The following is a 17,385-nucleotide window of genomic DNA, read 5'->3' on the forward strand; positions in this document are numbered from 1 at the left end:
TTAGCGATTCCGGTTGACCCGTTGTACGTATGTACGTTGTATGTAGATAATACCCATTTTCCAAGGAGGCGAAGTGTCGAAGCTCCATCTCCATCTCCATCTCCATCTCCGTGCTCTTATATTCATGTCTGTACCAGTACATCATTCGACAAGAGGTTATCTGGTGTCAAGCAACAATGAATGGTCCAAGCACTTATTAGAAAGCCGACTCGTTCATCATGGACAATAGGTCAGGACAGAACATCGAGCGGAAACGGAATCACTCTTTCTTCTAATCGTTTCGGTCAAGATATACAAAAATCTGTTTATCCACTACTTTTATAGTCGAAGGTGTTCCACAAATTGTAACGTCAATAGTAAAGCAGCCCAGAACGCCATTCGTTTCGCCGTCTAAATCATCAGTCACATACATGTCCATCGAATCGTTTTTGATACCCTCAACGCGAGATTTCGACCAGACCACATTCTTTCTGGTTAACCCCTTTATTTTTTTGGTACACCCCGACCTGTCACATCCGATATCAATGAAGGTATGGGCTGCAGCCATATGACCCAAGAGTCATGGTCGCCGGGCCACTTGCAGTGGAACGAGGGAGTATAGAGAAAATAAAGAAAAGTCTTGGGCGATAGCGGGACGCCAGTTCAAGGAAGTAAGAATGTAAAAAGGGGGTTGCAGGGGACAGGTGTATAATACAAACTCAGACATATCACGAGTCCGTTTGGGTATCATCAAAAAAAATAAAGAGAAAGTAAAGAATGCGAGTGATGCTACAAGCAGAGATGCGATAAATCATTTGTCGGCAAACCGTCGGTCAAAGTATCGCAACACGCCCATCACACTCGCAGCCTCAACTTCCAAAGCGGCCCTTGGGACCCCACGATCGGTTAAGGGAAAATCTCGAGGTTTAGGCAAGGTATGAAGCTTGGGCAGCCATGTTGATAGCTCGTCGGTGGCCCGGGAGAAATTAGGATGTCGTGAGAGGGTCGTGTAGGCGTCGGCACAAGATAAAGTCAAGGATGGTGCGGCCGAAGATCCCGACGATGTATTGTTATTGGAACCAGACCTGCCTCGCGAAACATTGGTGTTACGCGACTGGCAGCACCCGCCATCCGCGCCTTTACCTCCGCAGCATCCCGACGGGGCAGCGCTAGGGGAGCGGGAGGCGGCCAGAGTCTTGCAGAAAAGGGTCCTCCGCGGATCTGCAAGACACTGCGCGCATGTGCCCGGCCCGTTGGCGCAGGGATTTGTAGCCTGGCTGATGGGTGGCAGCGTAACGTCGGAGCGGACGTCGCCGTCAGAAGGGGGTGGTGTGAATTGGGACAGATTCTGGATAGGGGCCAGTCGGTTATTCTCAAACGAGTTCCTTCGCGGGCGCTGTTCCTCCTGAGCGGCCATCTCCGCGCAAATGCACGGCGTGCCATCCGAACAGAACCCACAGGGATCCACGGCAGGAGACGAAACGGACGTCGGTGACTGATCCTGCTGTTGAGTGGCGGCAAATCGGGAAGTGAAATCAATTTCCATCTCTTCCGGGTCGGGCTTGATCTGAGGCTCGGAAAGACCAGGCTTGGTGGTATCAAGACGTCTGGACTGTTCCTGAGCCACAACTCCCGGCATAGTGAAGGCATCCTCAATGCACTGGCAATGCGATGTGGAGCAATCATTGCAGCCTAACGGTACCTCCTCTCGACCCTCCCCACTGTCATTGTTGGACGCATCACCATTGTCTGGCCGGTCGGAGGAACGGGCTTGTGGAGTGGATGTGGTAAGAGGAGCAAGTCCTTTGTCGGATCTTACAGCCTCCCTGTCCGAAAGAGACGATCGGAACTCCTTCACAATAGCTTCCTTGGCACTTCTTTCCACCGATACCTCCTTCTCCAACGCATGGCATCGATCGCGCCACCAGGTCATCTCGGACCGACACTGCTCCACCTCGCGAGAGAGGTTGGTGATCTGTTCCTTGAACGCCGCAATGTGGATTTCGTGCTCATCTTCGATTTTCTTGATTTGCTCCTCGAGCTCATTAACGCGAGCGGCTCGCCGTTCTCTGAAGGCGCGCTGGGCGGCTCTATTCTGAGCCTTGCGCTTTGTAGGCGGCGTATCTGTGGCCGGTTTCCTGCCTGGTTTTGGTCGTGGTGGAATAACCCATTCCTTGGAGGTAATCGACCCGGGTGTGCCCGGACCAGGCGAAGGTGAGATGGCTGGCTTGGCAGCCAATGCGGGCACCAGTGGAGCAGGAGCAGGAGCTATTGAAGGTGTAGACATGATTACGGATGATGAGACTCCCTATATCTCAAAAAAGCGATCTGGATGGACATTAGTGGGGGATTATTTATTGTTATGGAGAATGAACAAAAGGGTGGAGGAGAATGGTAGGGAAAGGAAGAGACTAACTTTTGGTGGTGTCACTGGGGGTGGTTCGGGCGGGAGAGCGGAAGTGCGCGCGCATCAGAGCTGGAGAGGCAAGGGAACTGGAGCTAATGAGCTTGAGCTCAATGAAGTCAAAAGACTCTCAGTTGAGGTCTCGAAATTATTTCTCAGCAGGCAGAATATAGGAGGATTTGATTTCCAGTTAATTGATGGAACAAATAAAAGAGAAAGAATCGAGCTACAGGGAACAACAGAAGAGAGCGAGCAAAAGCCGAGGAGAGAAGAGATAGAGAAGTCTCGAGAGAACCAAAGAGGAAAAGACGGCGAATAAAAGAGAATCGGATCAGATTAGATTATCGTGCGCGTCTTCCCGATTTCGGCGGTGCATTTCATACTCTGTACTCTGTACTCTGTACTATTACAACCCTCCCACCAGCTGAGTTAGGGTACGTGACGATCCACCATGAGTCCACTTGGTCCATAGAAGGTGTGCTGTGTATGAATACCTCTACTGCAGCGGGGTTAGAATGCCTTGTACTCGAGGACTGTCGATACGCATTGCGTTGATAACTTGATATTGTTCCTTGGAATTGGACGACAATGTGACATTACAGAGCATGTTTATCTATCCATACCTGACAGGCTTCCTTACCTCGAAGCAATAAAGAATCCTCCCATTCAAAGGCTGCTTCGTTCTCACTTTCTTTGAGTCCATGACAAATTTTATCAGATTCCCCACAGTTGGGAACCTTGTTGATTCTTATGGAACGGTAATCCATTCGGGGACCAGCCACCTGCCAACGGCCGAAAGTTCTGCCTGGATACGGTGGTGATACCCCTCCCCGTGCTAAAAAAATTGATCAATGGCTGCATCCAGGAAAAGAGGCAGTAGCGAACTCCTCTCGCTGAATTAACCCAAGTTGACTGCTATACTCTACAGCAACGCAATCCGTATCTCGCTTCAGCTTGATCGACTCCGGAATACCCCTTTGTGAAGGAAGTATGCTCGGAAGTAGCAATCGTTAAGGCTTCAGACGCGCACAGCAACTACTTACTGTACGGAGTAGAAACGAAAATTTAGAAGCACCAATCGGAACTCCATCTGATAAGAACTTTGTAACTGCCTCCACAGTGACCTCTGCTGGGTGAGCGAATAATGAGCAAACTCACGACGGCCGACGAGTCGATGACATATGATTTTGACCCGGCTCTTGAGCATCCCTTCATCATCTGATCTTATCTGATCCCGCCTTACTCGTTTTGGTTCATCCGGCTATAGTCGCTTAATTGCCCAACATATTGCTGACCATTCGGTTGAGTCAATCTGGGACCACTAGTTCCGTATCTACACAGTAGTGTGAAGAAAAGAGTTTTCGGTCGGTCCTCCGAGTCATTTCCTCGCTGCGGTTCTTCTTACTCCGTGGTTATCAGTCCTGGAATGCCGATCAGCGGAAACGAAATGGCGAAACCCGGATGACTGCTGCTGCTACTGTCTATCATAGGCCATGCCTTTACTCCGTAGTGTGAGCGGTTCATAAACATTACATTGTCCAGTATTAGCGGTGTGGATATCCTACGGATAGTTTGCTTCAATCGGTAGACAGCAATAGTCGCAGTCACTCCGTATCTGACACAACGCCAGCCCATGGCATCGAACAATCAGCCCCAAGAACACTTACAACCTCTCGGTTCTCCATCCAGAATACAATTGATCTGCACCTTCTTTAAGCGAGCTCAAACCGTTCCCAGCAATACAAGATAGAACGTGCCCTTTACAAGACTGTCAGACTCGGAGATCCCGCGGCTGGAGGCGCGGAGAATCTGGTTTGCACAAAGATCTTTTGCATGCCCTCCTCTCGCTTGTCAAATAGCGCGTAGACTTTCTCCATGTCCTCCAGGCGCATGCGGTGCGTGACCATGTCCAGCGGGTTGATTTCACCTTTCCGGATGAGCTCCAACAGATGCTTCCAATACTTTTGCACGGGAGCCTGGCCGTTACCAATCAAGCGAACACCCGTCTGCATCATCGCACCCACGTTGAAGTGATTGGTCTGCAATACGGCGTTAATCTGGGGCGTTCCCAATATCATGGAGGACAGTGTGACTTACATAACCAGCATAGACGCCAGTGACGCCCACTCGCCCAAACGGCCGAACGGATGTGATCATCTCGTTCAAGATCTCCGATGTGTCCGTCTCCATTCCCAGGAGAGTCTCAAAGTAATGCAGCCATCCCTTGGCATATTCACCGGCGGCGCACTCAAGGGCCACATCCGGGCCGCCGTGGACCCTCTTCTTCAATCCCGAAGTCACCGACTCTCCCTTTGGCAAATTGGTAAAGTCTAGAGTCTCGACCTTGGGGATCTTGGACTTGACAAAGTCAAGTCTCCAAGCACCCTCTCCACCGTCGATGAGAATCACTCTGCTGGCACCTTGATCGAAACTGAATTTGGCACACATCTGTCCAATGGGGCCGGCACCCCAGATCGCAACAACGTCACCTTTGTCCACTCCTGTATCAGTGACGCAGTGATACGAGGTGGCCAAAACATCGGATAGATAAAGTCCCTTCTCAAACGGAACATCATCCGGAAGCTGCAGCAAGTTGACGTCCCCTTCTGGCACACGAACATACTCCGCTTGGCCTCCCGCAAAACCAGCGGTGAAATGGCTGTATCCAAACATGCCTACAACAAGCAGAATCAGTGAGTCGTACTTTGTTTTGGGAGCCGGATCGGCTCCGCAGGGGTTCACTAACCAGCTGTTCGTTTGCCATACAATGCATTTGCAATGCTATTGGAGTTTGTCCGTTCGCAGGCCGAAGTCAGCTGCTTTTTGCAGTTCATGCAGTTCCCACAAGCGATAGGGAATGCAGCTACAACACGATCGCCGGTTTTGATACTCTTGACACCAGGTCCCACACTTTCAACTATACCACAGAACTCATGTCCGAGAACATCGCCCTTTTCAAGTTCGGGAATGACGCCTATGAGATAGGGGGTTAGTGATGCGCGCGTCTTTCCCAGAGTATGTTGCGGCCACGGGGACCACAAATCATACCATGATATAAATGGAGATCGCTTCCACAGATTGTGCTTCCCGTCACCTTGACGATGACATCAGCTTCGTCAATCACCCTGGGTTTAGGCATTTCGACTGTCGGTAAGACCGTCGATGTCAGAGAGAAGTAAGATACATGCGCACGATCCTGGAGAACCCACCAACTTGGATGCTGTTTTTTCCTTGCCAGGTTGTCGCCTTGATTCTGGCACCCGTCTCCTGTCCATAATCATTCTTGGAATAATTGCTCACATCAGTCGTGACAGCTGCATTGTCTCCATGTCCAATAACCTTCTCCACGAGCCCTGCAGCTTGAGAGGCGGCCATTTCGGGTTCTTATCACGTGAAGTGGTCCAAGATCGATACTCTAGCTTCGATGTGTAGTCAAGATATCAGCTATAGTTGAAATGATCGATTCCTTTCCGTCATGATGGAGTCTCTTGCATTGTTGTAGTTCTTATAGGAGTCGATCGTGGCACTGACATCACCCCTTCGTCACAGCCGGGCTCAACCTGTATTTCCTGAAAAAAAGGGACTGTTGAAATGTAGACTTGAAAGATTGATTGATCGGGTCTCGAGCGCCGTTCAAATGGCATGTCTGCATGGCTCATGATTAATTATTCGTGCGAAGGAAGTACTTTGACCGTGCAAGACCTCAATGGCCAGCGATGTCGATCATAACAAGGTACGGATAAGACATCGGCGTCACCAGAAATCATCATTCTTCGCGATGCGGCCACGAACAGACTTTAAGTAAGCGTTGGGAATTAGAGAACATTTTCGCATGTCGACCTAATCGATGTAACCAGTCCATGAGCGATTAGTTGGTTCAATCAATAACCGATGAAAATCGCGCGACGGACTTGATGGCGACCGTAGACAGCAACTTGGCCTTTGTCCTCGGCTCTTGGCCGTGTCCACCGCATTCTCTCCGGAGAAGATATCAAGATACAACAAGGTCTGAGACCTCACAATATCCAGCAAAACAAAGCTACGCGTTGCTTAACAGTTTATCAAGGATCCAGTACGATGGTGATGCGTTGTCGTCTAGACCATTGCGGTTTGCTTGAATAAATACCAAGTGCCTCTCAGAGACTGATCCGCTCAAGACTCATTCTCGAACGCTTCTTATCTTGTGCATTCTTCGCATTCTTTGCAAGGTGAGTGGGACTATTCGAAGATTCTCTGATTGTTTGCTTATCCTTTATCCCCAGATTCTCCATAACCGCGTGGTTCTCCATGCGCAGTCACCATGAAGAGACACCTTGATCGTCTTCTGCGTCACATCCATACCAAAGAGAGACATCCACAATCCGATCCTCTTCCCGTGAATCCCGTCCAAGGTAAGCATGGCTTTCATACATTCTTCCTCTCCTTGCCATGCCTGATAAGACTCATAATGTTTTGTTTTGGATTGCGTCTTCGTCAAGATGTTGTCGCGTATGTCTCTTCCAAACCTCTCCTCCCCCCCTCCCCCGGAGTGATTGCGGCGGACTGCAGAAGCAAGTCGATTATGGTATGGCCAGTAGAGGATAGACATCTTCCAGGATTGTAAATAAATTGGCCGAATACATTCACTTTATGAGCTGATTGTGGGGACAATCTTCTCGAGTCTGTTCTCTGCTTCCCGTTCTTCGATGCCTGGAGTTTATTGAGGCAGTTGGACGAAGTGAATACTTTCAGGCCCTTCTTGGTCAATTCACTGTTGTCGTCTTCCATTCGGTCGTACTCACCTGATTCTTCTCGTTGTTCCTTTTACTCCTTTGCCTTTCCTTCTATCTTCCCTCTCTCTTTTTATCCGAACCTAATAGCCCCGTTTCCGTCGCTAAGATGATTCTCACGTACTTGGTTCTTATGCTGCTCGCAGTTTCCTCAGTCGTGTGTCAGTATCCTGTCGAAGAGCAGAGGGTCTTCGCCCATTTCATTGTGAGACTATTCTCCTGGAGATGTATAACTTGACATTGAGTACTGACGCGTCTAGGTTGGAAATGCGGCGGCCATGACACCCGCCCAATGGGAGGCGGACATCATAGAGGCTCAGAAGGCTCATATTGATGGCTTCGCATTGAACATCGCACCCCAGGACAACTACACTGATAGAGTGCTCCAAGTCGCATATGATGCCGCGGAGAGAGTGGGCAACTTTTCTCTGTTCCTCTCCTTCGACTACTTATCCGGTGGGCCATGGCCCGCAGATCGAGTGGTAAAGACCATCAACGCATTCAAGGATCGACCTGCACAGTTTTACTTCCGGGGCAAGCCTTTGGTGTCAACCTTCGAGGGCGCAGGCAACACAGGTGATTGGCCAAATATCAAGGCAGCAACTGGATGCATGTTCATTCCGTGCTGGACGAGCCTGGGCCCAACGGGCATCGTCGATGTCTTGGACATTATTGACGGTGCATTCAGCTGGGACGCCTGGCCCGTCGGAGCCCGGGACAAGGACACAGCCAGTGATGAGGCATGGATGAAAGCGCTTGCGGGGAAGCCGTATATGCTGCCGGTGGCTCCTTGGTTCTACACCAATCTTCCTCAGTGGCATAAGAATTGGCTATGGCGCGGTGATGACCTGTGGCATTACCGCTGGCGCCAGATCATGGATTTACAGCCGCCTATCGTCCAGGTACGGTTCCCTTTAGTCGGAGATGGTTCACTCGACCGGTTGCTCTAACGATAGACTGGCTCAGATCCTCAGTTGGAACGACTATGGAGAGGCCCACTACATCGGACCGATCCATGAAGAGGGCGTGCCTGAGGGAGCTTTACCTTATGTCTCCAGGCATCCTCATGACGCGTGGCGCACCTTCTTGCCTCACTACATCGATGCATACAGACGGAACAGTCCAATATGCCAGCAAAGCTCCTGCAGATTCTCTACGCTTTCGAAAACCCAGTACCCCATCTCGTTTGCGGATAAAATCGTGTACTGGTACCGGTTGAACCCCGGTGGCTCGGGTAGCGCCGATGGAACCACTGGGAACAACCCGGCCATGGGCCAGCCCGCAATGCCTCCCCAGGAACTTGCTCAGGATCGAGTCTTTGTCAGTGCCTTTGTCCCGGAGCCGAGCCATGTATACGTCCAGATTGGGGAGCACCCCCCGACAATCCTTAGGGCACAGGCTTCAGTTATCAATCACTTTTCAGTGCCTTTTAACGGACAGACGGGTCGTGTGAAATTTGCCATTGTCCGTGACCACGAGGAGAAGGCATCGGCCGTGGGACCAGCTATCACGGACCAGTGTATCCATAACAAGGTGGACTGGAACGCCTATGTGGGGTCGAGTGACTAGACACTTAGACGAAGCTATCGGTTTCGGTGACGATTAGCATATTCATGTCGATATTTTGAATGACTTTTTTCTTTTCATCCCCCTGGCTGTAGTCACTCGTCGACGATCTATGTAAGAATGGCGACTAACTGCCTTATCTACACGCTCCGTGTGAGGTCATATCAGTGCTCAAAAAGCAATGACTGTTATACAGAATATCAAAGTAGATCGGAAGATTACACATATGCTACTCATGAATAATGAGTCAGCCAATGTTCTAAGAAACAAGCTATTTAAAGTGTTGGGCGACAGTCTGAAATACATCATTCGCCCCAGAATAAAGCTAGCATCTGAACGCAGCTATACCCTCACATGTTCTCGTCTTCATATTGCTACTTGCGCCATCATATCCGCGAGCTCAATGTCTGTAATAGAGGCAGCTCACTAAGGGTCCTGACCTCATAGAATGAGACTGAGGAGTACCATGTTCAAGTCATCCACGTCCTAGGAAGCGTCATAATGTCAATCGGTTCAGGCTCCACCGAATGTCTCAATCCTTTTCCCTCTTCTAGCTGCTACCGCGGCCAGCAGGCCAGCCCTGACCTCGACGTACACAGCTCTCGGTACGGGCTGACAGATATGACCGGGCACAGGCCAGACTGGTCTAGGCCAGACCGGGTGTGGAAGGGCGATATCAGCGCCGGCATCGACGAGCAAATGGACGATCTCACAATGGCCCATCTCCATGGCTATCTGGACGACCCTTCCGCAGGAGAAGCTGGCTGGGATGGTCGAATCTCTGGTTTCACATCCATATCCATCGCGGCGACGACCGCCTAGATCATGATACGCGGTATTGGCATCAGCCCCGTGTTCAAGGAGCAACGCTACCAAAGCCACGTTGCCCAGTCTAGCAGCCCGGACCAGAGGAGGCGTCAAGTCCTCCGCTTCGAGTCCTCGCGAAAGATTCGATTCGTAGTCCCCGAAGAAGGGATGGGCCGGAAGAGGCCGATCGGATTCTCCAAAGTCGCAGCGCACGCCCTGCGTAAGAAGGGTATTGGCGGTCGTGATGTCCTGTTGCTCCACGGCGAGAGCGAGGGCTCTGGTGCAGGAGACGCGGTCGGTTTTCTGCACAAGGATCTCAACCAGCCTCTGGGACTTTCGTTTCACTGCCTTGAGCAGCGCTGGTCCGTCTCGTGGGGAGATGGTGAAGCTCGCGTCAGCGCCGTTCTCCAGGAATAGATTCACGAGATCCAGCCGTTCGTGCTCTATAGCCCATTCTAGTGGTGTAACCGGTATGATGTCCCGAATCTCTGGTCTTATTGCGTAATCGTCGGGCGTTTGGTCATAGTCGAGAATCCGCACGTTCAGATCTGGACGGTGTTTGAGGATTTCAGAAAACACATGCTGGCTGTATCCAGCTTCCAATGCAGCTGCAAGTGCTTCATGCTCAACGGCTGGGGGCAACATCTTGTCCCACACTGCAGCTTTCGGCTTGGCCGTAACCCTTTCGTCGGTGAAACGATTCTTGAAGTAAAACTCTTGCTTTGTCGGCTCCCACATAAACTCCCATCCATCATCATTGTTATCATCATCTGCCCCGCGACTTGGTGAGACTGAAGCATTCTTGTCTGCGGCGTGGCGTTTACTTTGGTCATTGACTGAACCTATTGGTCTCCACAAAGGAAACTCAGAGGTGCCTATTTGCTCATACACCTCTCCTTCAAGTTCCCGTTGCTCCCGTTCCGGGCGTTTGAAGGGCTGGTAGGTACAAGGCTCCCGCCAGAAGATCACTGCAGCGTCGTAGGGTTTGAAGGGGGTTGTATATTTCCGCTGCAGGCATTCATGCCACTTCACACCGTGAAAGAATGGGTGAGCTTTCACTTCGGCGGCTCCGTTCGCACCTAAGCGTTCTATAGGGTCTTTATCGAGGAGCTTTGTTAAAATGTCCCTCGCAGTCGATGGCAGGTTCTCACGTAGCTGTAGATCTTGGCCAAGGATCTTTCTCCGGCGCTCGCCGCCGTCCTTGTGGTAAAAAGGGGGTATTCCCATCAACATTTCATAGAGAATAATTCCCAAAGCCCACCAATCCACTGCCCTGGAAGCCTTTCTGTCGTCCAGAAGAGCCTCCGGGGCCGGATACTTGGGTGTGCCGGGCAAAATATGATCTCCATCCCCCAATTCCAATGCGAAAAGGCCAGGCTTGCATAGACTGACATGGCCAGAGGAATCCAGGAGAATATTCTCTGGCTCCAGGGAATGGAGAATGATATGCTTGTCTTCATGCAGGTATTCCAGTATGCAGACCAGCTCCGCCGCATAAAATCTTGCCTTGTCGACATCAAACTGCCGCTCTCTTTGCAAATGGTCAAAAAGGTATCCGCCGCTGGCCAGTGGCGAAAGTAGATCCAGTATCCCTTCAGACGACCTGAAAGCGAATTTGAGCGGTGCAATGAAGGGGTGTTGAATGGCAGAGCGGAAGCTAAGGCTGGGTGCTATATTAACAACGTCGGTATCTGCGTCGGATTCAGCAACACCAGCATGCGCGGTGCAAATATCAACGGCCTTCAAGCCGTAGCTTCGACCGGTGTCTTTCTTTTCAACATAGATGAGATCTGGATCACCAGCGCCGTGCTCCCGGCGGACACTCCACACTTCTCTCGTCTCCAAGGGTGGAACCTCCTTTTGCGTGTAGGAGACCTCAACCTCCACTCTCCCCGTGCCATCCTGGACGTCCACCTTTTGCCTACCTGGACTTATCAGGAACGGGTTCAATCTGATCAGCCCAAGGGGAATGCACTGGTTTTCATATTCCCCCGCTGACGACGACGACGACGACGCATCAGAGCCGCTATCCCTGACGAATAGCGATACCGTCAACTCGGAGGCTGGAGACGCAGAGACCTCAAACTCGAATGGTCGGTGCCCTGCCGCCCATGAAACCGCTCCCTTGGCGGCGTAGACTGCCATCGCCTCTGTAGACAGCTGGAGCCCTTCATATTCTCCGATCGCGTACGGACGCCATCGCTCGCACATCGTCGGGTCTGGGACTGGGAGGCGCAGGCCATAAGCCCAGCCGAGCTTCACAGTCAGGATTCCAGGACCGGTCTGGTCACCCGTACCATCACTGCTTTCACTATTGTGGAGGGTCTCAGACATTTGATTTTTCGTCCTTGTTCTATTTTGGAGGGGAGTTGTAGAGAGAGGGCTAATAATGTCGTGGACCTGGTGGGGGGTTAGTGTACATATATATATATATGCTCCCCCCCCCCAACGTAGATGCCTGACACGTGATGCACCCCCCAAGAGGGTTTGGTCACTTTATGGGCAGTAACGAGAGACACAATTCTACCTGAGAGGTACTTGAACCGGGTACGACACGCAGGTGTCTTGTATACGTGGGCAGGGACCCGCGTACTCCTCATCAGTGCGCCTGGATTGAATACAACTCTTCATCGGGAACAAGGCTACCAAGTACCCGCAATGGACATGGTACACTAGGACATATTTAAGACCAGTTACAAGTAACGAGGACCCCTGATCACTACTAAGCAGAAGTTGTCATCGGGCTTGTACTTGTGCCCCCCCAGGTCATTGGCACATAGGTCTTCTCCGCCGTCCCAGACTGCATGTTGATAGCCTCATAGAACGTCTGGAACTCTTGCAGCTGCTCATTTGTCCAGGACGGGAAGACCGGCGTGTCCAGCGTCTTCCCGTTGCCTCGCGCATCCAGGCTGATCCAAACGTCCTCGTCCTCGTCCTCGATGTCAAAGTCAACGTCAACGTTGACTTCTCGCTTTGTCGGGCCAACCCCTCCCCCTTGGCACGAAATCTTCGGTCCACCAGCCGAAACAATCGCCCTCTCCACGCAGCCCGCCTTCATGAAGAAAGGCAAGTTAAAGTATACATACGCATAGTGGTCCGAGGACTCCTCGTGCCATTCCCAGCCCGTCAGAGCGCCGCAGCCGCCCTCCTCGTCGTGCAGCGAGTCGCCGCCGTCTGAGACCCAGCCGTCGATATTGTAGATCTCGAACGTGTAATAGAAGATGCTGTCCCAGAACATGCAGTCCGCAGTCGGTGTGGGAGTGGGCTTTTCCGTCGTCGTTGTTGTCGTCGGCTTCGTAGTCGTAGTTGTCGTGGTGGTGGTGGTGGTGCTGAGGCCCCATGCGGAGCTGACGCGAGACATGACCTCAGCATCCACGGATGAAAGGTCTGCTGCACCGACAAAAGCTGTCGGGAAAGGGTCGTCATTCATAGAGTCAAACACAATCGTGTATTGAGCGCCTTCGTGATCAGGGTCCTCGTCGTCATCGTCGTCGTCATCGTTGTTATTATTGTCCCCTCCGCCACCACCAGGAGGACCAAATGCACCCGGGGGACAGAAGGGGCAGTCGGGATTGCAAAACAGGAGACCTAGATGGGGTGAAAGTTGTGTTAGTCGCCAAGGTCGTTTCACGTGTCCAAGACAACAAAGAAAACACAACGACTCACAACGAGTGCCGCACCCAGGACAGCCCGGTTCGGCAGTAGGGGTCGGTGGCTTGCCAGGTGTCCAGGAGGGTTTCTTGGAATTGAGCGCAGGGTCCGTGGACCCAGGATCCGGCGTGGTCGTGGGGTGCGGGTTGGGTGTGACAGTGATGGGTGTCGGGGGCAAGGTCGTCCCGCCAATGACGGTGGTACTTCCACCCAGACTCCTCGTCTCAACCGGAGGCGAGTAGGTCGAGGAGCCCCAGATGATGGGGTCCAAGGAAAGTGTCGTGGTCTCGGTGGCGCCGATGATCGAGGTGGTGCCGCTTATGACGCTGAGGAGAAATGAGTTGTGTTGGTAAATAGGAACTTGGGTCCTCTCAGAGGTATGCAAGGCTTTCGACTTACGGGGTAACGGTAACGGTAAAGGGGGGTGGCTGCACAGAGCTTGTCAAGATGATGGGAACGGGGCCACCTGTCGAGCTGGAGCTGGCGCTGCTAGGAAGGGAAACGCCCCAGACATCGATGGCCGTAGTCGTCACTGGAAAAGACGCATCCATTAGTGAACTGCGTACCCCTTACGGTGGAGAGAGGGAGAGAGAGAGAGAGAGAGAGAGAGAGAGAGAGAGAGAGAGAGAGAGAGAGAGTGTGTGTGTGTGTGTGTGTGTGTGTGTGTGTGTGTGTGTGTGTACTCACAAGGAGGAATCGTGATCACCGTCAGCCACGACTCATAGACGTACGCCGGGTACGTCGAGGTTGTGCCGTCAGACAGAGTGCTTGTGCGCGTTGTAAGGCTGGAGTACGAGATGGTCGTCGTCCACGGAGGAAACGTAATGGTTGTGGGCGTAGATAGAGGCATGGGGGGCCAAATGAGCGATGCGCCGGGAGGAGCAGTCACCACAGGCGCCGCGGAGTTCCAGATATCAGGATTGACATAGATGGTCCCGCCGGATGATGAATTAGGGTTTGAGCCACTTCCACCGCCAGTCTCGGACTGCAAGTCGACAGCCCAGTCTGCAGTTCCCAGGAAGGCGAGCCCCGGGTACAGGGCTTTGCGCGTTGCCTTGTTGTCCTCGTCCATGTATGCGACCCACTCCGTGTCATTGAAGACGACAATGTTGGAGTACGAGCTTGCATCCCAGAGCTCCTGGACGGTGGGATTCTGGCGGATAATCTCACGGATCTCGTAGTCGGCGATGTAGCCAGAGGTGTTGGTGCAGCGGCCCGGGTATGCCCCTGAGTCGGGCCCCGTGTAGGTGCATTGCTCGGTCCAGCACCCCGGGGTGCTCATCTTGAACGAGCGGCCGTAGCTGCTGACTCCGACGACAATCATGTTGGACGGCACGCCCGCCTTGGTGATCATGGACAGTGAGTTGATGGTCTCAGTGAGATTGACGTGGGACCGCAGACAGTTGCCCAACCCCTGGTCGTAGGACGGACAGCCTGGAGTTGCGTACTTGTTGATGTAGTCCCACTGCCCGTGGAGATCGTACGTCATGTAGACCACGTAGTCGACGACGAGACTCAGCGCTTCGATCGGGAAGTACTGGAGGTACCAGAACGAGGCGGGTGCGGTGACGGAGACCGTCTTGCCCGCGGGCATCTCCTGCTTGAGCTCGTTCAGCAGCAGGAAGAACCCGGTGGTGTCGGCCTCGGTGCCCGCGGGAATGCCAGGAATGTCGGGCTCGGCAGGATATTCCCAGTCCCAGTCGACGCCGTCGAGGCTGTAGTCGTCTAGGAACCGGATGATGTTGGAGACCAGCGTCTTGCGGTTGGCCTGGGTGGCCACCGCATTGCGAAAGATCTGGTATGTGGCAGGCTCCGTCGAGAACGCCCAGCCGCCAACAGAAACAATCTTCTTGATGCCGACCATCCCCTTGAAGAGGGGCAGCTGGTCAGCAACTTCATCGATGTTGATGGACAAGTCCTCGTTCAGCGTGATGAAGGAATAGTGGATGTGCGTATAGGCGGAAGTGTCAATGCTAGTGACGGACATGCGCAGGCAGGAGCGTTTCCAGCTGAAGGCTTCGAAGTAAGCAATGCTGTACGTTTCGGCGGGTGCGCTGGACGTGATGATATCCATGCCGCAGTTGGAGATGCAGCCGTTCTGGCCCGGGGCAGCCGTGCCGGGAGCCCCCGTGGACGAGTTGGAAGGCGTGCAGAAGTCTCCCGTCGTTCCGCATTGGCCCCAGATATTGCAGCAGGCATTCAACGGGCACTGGTTCAGGGTGCTCAGGTCCGTCCCCGGGGGTGCTTTGGCCGTGTCATTGACCTGCGGTCCGCAGACAGCGTTCGCAATGGGCGCTGGCATGGGCGGGTAGCCAGTGCTGAGGCAGATGTTGTAGTCGGCAAACAGCTTTTCGCAGCCGTTCCAGCCCCAGGTCTCCTTGTTGAAGGACTCGATCTCCTCATTCGTGAGGTCGTAGGCCGCTGCAAGGGATGCGCACGAGTCGCCCGTCTTCACGAGATACGAGTAGCAGTAGCCGTCCGCGCCGGGCTGTGGCGTGAAGTCTGGAAGGGTACCGGCCGTACAGCAGACATGCTTGCCTGGGGTCAAACTTGAGCATAAACTGGAGGAGGGATTGTATTGGGTGAACTGTGCCGGCGTGATGCCGCATTCGGTCGCCAGGGAGGCACACGAGTCGCCGGACTCTACCTGAATGGTGCGACACTCGGTGGCACGGGTTGAGACGAGCTTGGTCGAGTTGTTAGTGGGCCGGGTGATGTTGGTGGCAGCCGGGACAAGATAGGTCAGTGTCTGCCAGTCCGAGCCAGTCGTCCTGGTCTCCGTGGACACACAGTGGCCGTTCTTGGATGCCTGCAGCCCACGCTGGACCGCACCCAGGTCGCCCTTGGTATTGACCAGAACACCCAATGAGTACCGGGACGAGACATTGCGGCACATTTCTACCGACAGTCTCTCGGCAACGCCGCCGTCATCTTTGACTTGAGCGCTGAGCTTCTGGAGAACCGCGCCGAGCACCCCCTGGCCAGCCAGGCCCGAACCAGCGTACACCCCCACAACCACGTCGCGGGAGTAGGCGTACTTGATGGTCTCGTTGCAGCCGGTATCGGACAGGGTTGCAAATGCCCGCAGTTGTTCCAGAGCAGCGGCGACATCAGCCGCGTGTGTCGAAGACGAAGCCCCCGAAGATGCCAACTGCAAAGACAATGTCGTCTTGGTCAGCGCCACGCCCTTCAAAGCGCAGGCAGAACCGGATGAAGCAGGCGCGTTATTATCCGACAGTCCTGCATAGTCCGCGGTACACGCAGAAATGGCGACATGCGACTTTTCGTCATCAATGGGGTTGACCAGCGCAAAATCCAGGAGCATGGACCTGTTGCACGCCCTGTCGAGACGGTCGAGGCTACCATACACGAACCATGCGCTGGTATCGACACCAGCACTGCTACACCCTACGGGGCACCTATCTCGGCCCTGGTGATGCAGCCGCGAGGTGTAGTTCCCGGCGAGGACGGCGGCTCGCGCACTTGCCAGGTCGGTTGGACTGCCAGCAACAGTTTTAGAGACGGTGCTGACAGAAAGGGACGCCAGAAAAGCGTTGACCGCATCATTGGCAGTGCTGCTGAATGCCAGAGGGTCTGAGGAAGCCCAGACAGCTGCCAAGGGCACAGCAGCCGCCAGCGATGGTAGTCTCATCTTGATACGGCAAAGAATGGCCGCTCCGTGAGACAAAGCAGACCGCAAAGAATGAACTGAGGGGGTAGAGAGAAGGACTGATGAAGGCCCTCTGGCATCAGTCTCGAACTTGAGCGCTTATGAAGGACCATGAACAATGCTGCGCCTCTTTGGACAAGTTCCTCTGACCCGTCATCCCCTATTCAACCGATCCGGATGCAGGCAATACCGGCCTCTTCAAAGGTACCTAGGAATACATAGTAGATACCTTCGCTTGACGCTTGTATCGCCGTAAATTAGCGGCATGTTTTGAGAGCGCGAGCTGCAGTTGGATCCAGGCATGAAAAAATACCCCTGTATCCCTGGCATCAAGCCATCAACGCTCCCCACAGGGCCACAGGAAGAATAGTCGTTTGCTGTCCTGTGCAAGCAGGGTAGTATCGAGGTCAGCAACCAAGTAGTGAATCTGCATGATGTGACTCGTAGTGGTGCATAATCATCTCGGGCATTGGGATGATTACGGCTTATTCTAGCACTAGCAGCCTGCCATCATGCATGTGCGGCATGCGCATTCATGG

At 53.2% G+C, this 17,385-nt stretch overlaps 5 protein-coding genes across 5 annotated transcripts; 1 reads left to right on the forward strand and 4 right to left on the reverse strand.

The window, feature by feature from the left end:
- Positions 1-790: 790 nt before the first annotated feature.
- On the reverse strand, positions 791-3,076 carry hapX (bZIP transcription factor HapX; the record flags this gene model as incomplete). The annotated part of the gene is made up of 2 exons (XM_742859.2): positions 2,396-3,076; positions 791-2,307 (listed from the first exon to the last, which is right to left on the reverse strand). The coding sequence occupies exon 2, from the start codon at positions 2,264-2,266 to the stop codon at positions 791-793; it is 1,476 nt and encodes a 491-aa protein (XP_747952.1). The 5' UTR covers positions 2,267-2,307; positions 2,396-3,076.
- An 820-nt stretch (positions 3,077-3,896) lies between these two features.
- On the reverse strand, positions 3,897-6,324 carry AFUA_5G03930 (zinc-dependent alcohol dehydrogenase). The gene is made up of 5 exons (XM_742858.3): positions 5,593-6,324; positions 5,432-5,527; positions 5,130-5,357; positions 4,481-5,058; positions 3,897-4,422 (listed from the first exon to the last, which is right to left on the reverse strand). Exons 1-5 carry the CDS (start codon positions 5,756-5,758, stop codon positions 4,144-4,146), a joined length of 1,347 nt encoding a protein of 448 aa, XP_747951.2. The 5' UTR covers positions 5,759-6,324; the 3' UTR covers positions 3,897-4,143.
- A 937-nt stretch (positions 6,325-7,261) lies between these two features.
- AFUA_5G03940 (glycoside hydrolase family 71 protein) lies at positions 7,262-8,721 on the forward strand (the record flags this gene model as incomplete). The annotated part of the gene is made up of 3 exons (XM_742857.1): positions 7,262-7,357; positions 7,413-8,054; positions 8,119-8,721. 3 exons carry the CDS (start codon positions 7,262-7,264, stop codon positions 8,719-8,721), a joined length of 1,341 nt encoding a protein of 446 aa, XP_747950.1.
- Positions 8,722-8,919: 198 nt separating this feature from the next.
- On the reverse strand, positions 8,920-11,859 carry AFUA_5G03950 (putative protein kinase; the record flags this gene model as incomplete). Its single annotated transcript, XM_742856.2, has 1 exon — positions 8,920-11,859. The coding sequence occupies one exon, from the start codon at positions 11,857-11,859 to the stop codon at positions 9,232-9,234; it is 2,628 nt and encodes an 875-aa protein (XP_747949.1). The 3' UTR covers positions 8,920-9,231.
- A 156-nt stretch (positions 11,860-12,015) lies between these two features.
- Positions 12,016-17,069, reverse strand: AFUA_5G03960 (class V chitinase Chi100). Its single transcript, XM_742855.3, has 4 exons — positions 13,864-17,069; positions 13,576-13,708; positions 13,192-13,502; positions 12,016-13,113 (listed from the first exon to the last, which is right to left on the reverse strand). Exons 1-4 carry the CDS (start codon positions 16,826-16,828, stop codon positions 12,248-12,250), a joined length of 4,275 nt encoding a protein of 1,424 aa, XP_747948.2. The 5' UTR covers positions 16,829-17,069; the 3' UTR covers positions 12,016-12,247.
- Positions 17,070-17,385: the final 316 nt, after the last annotated feature.

This window comes from Aspergillus fumigatus, chromosome 5 (assembly GCF_000002655.1).
Source record: "Aspergillus fumigatus Af293 chromosome 5, whole genome shotgun sequence".
In the NCBI taxonomy this organism is placed as follows: domain Eukaryota; kingdom Fungi; phylum Ascomycota; class Eurotiomycetes; order Eurotiales; family Aspergillaceae; genus Aspergillus; species Aspergillus fumigatus.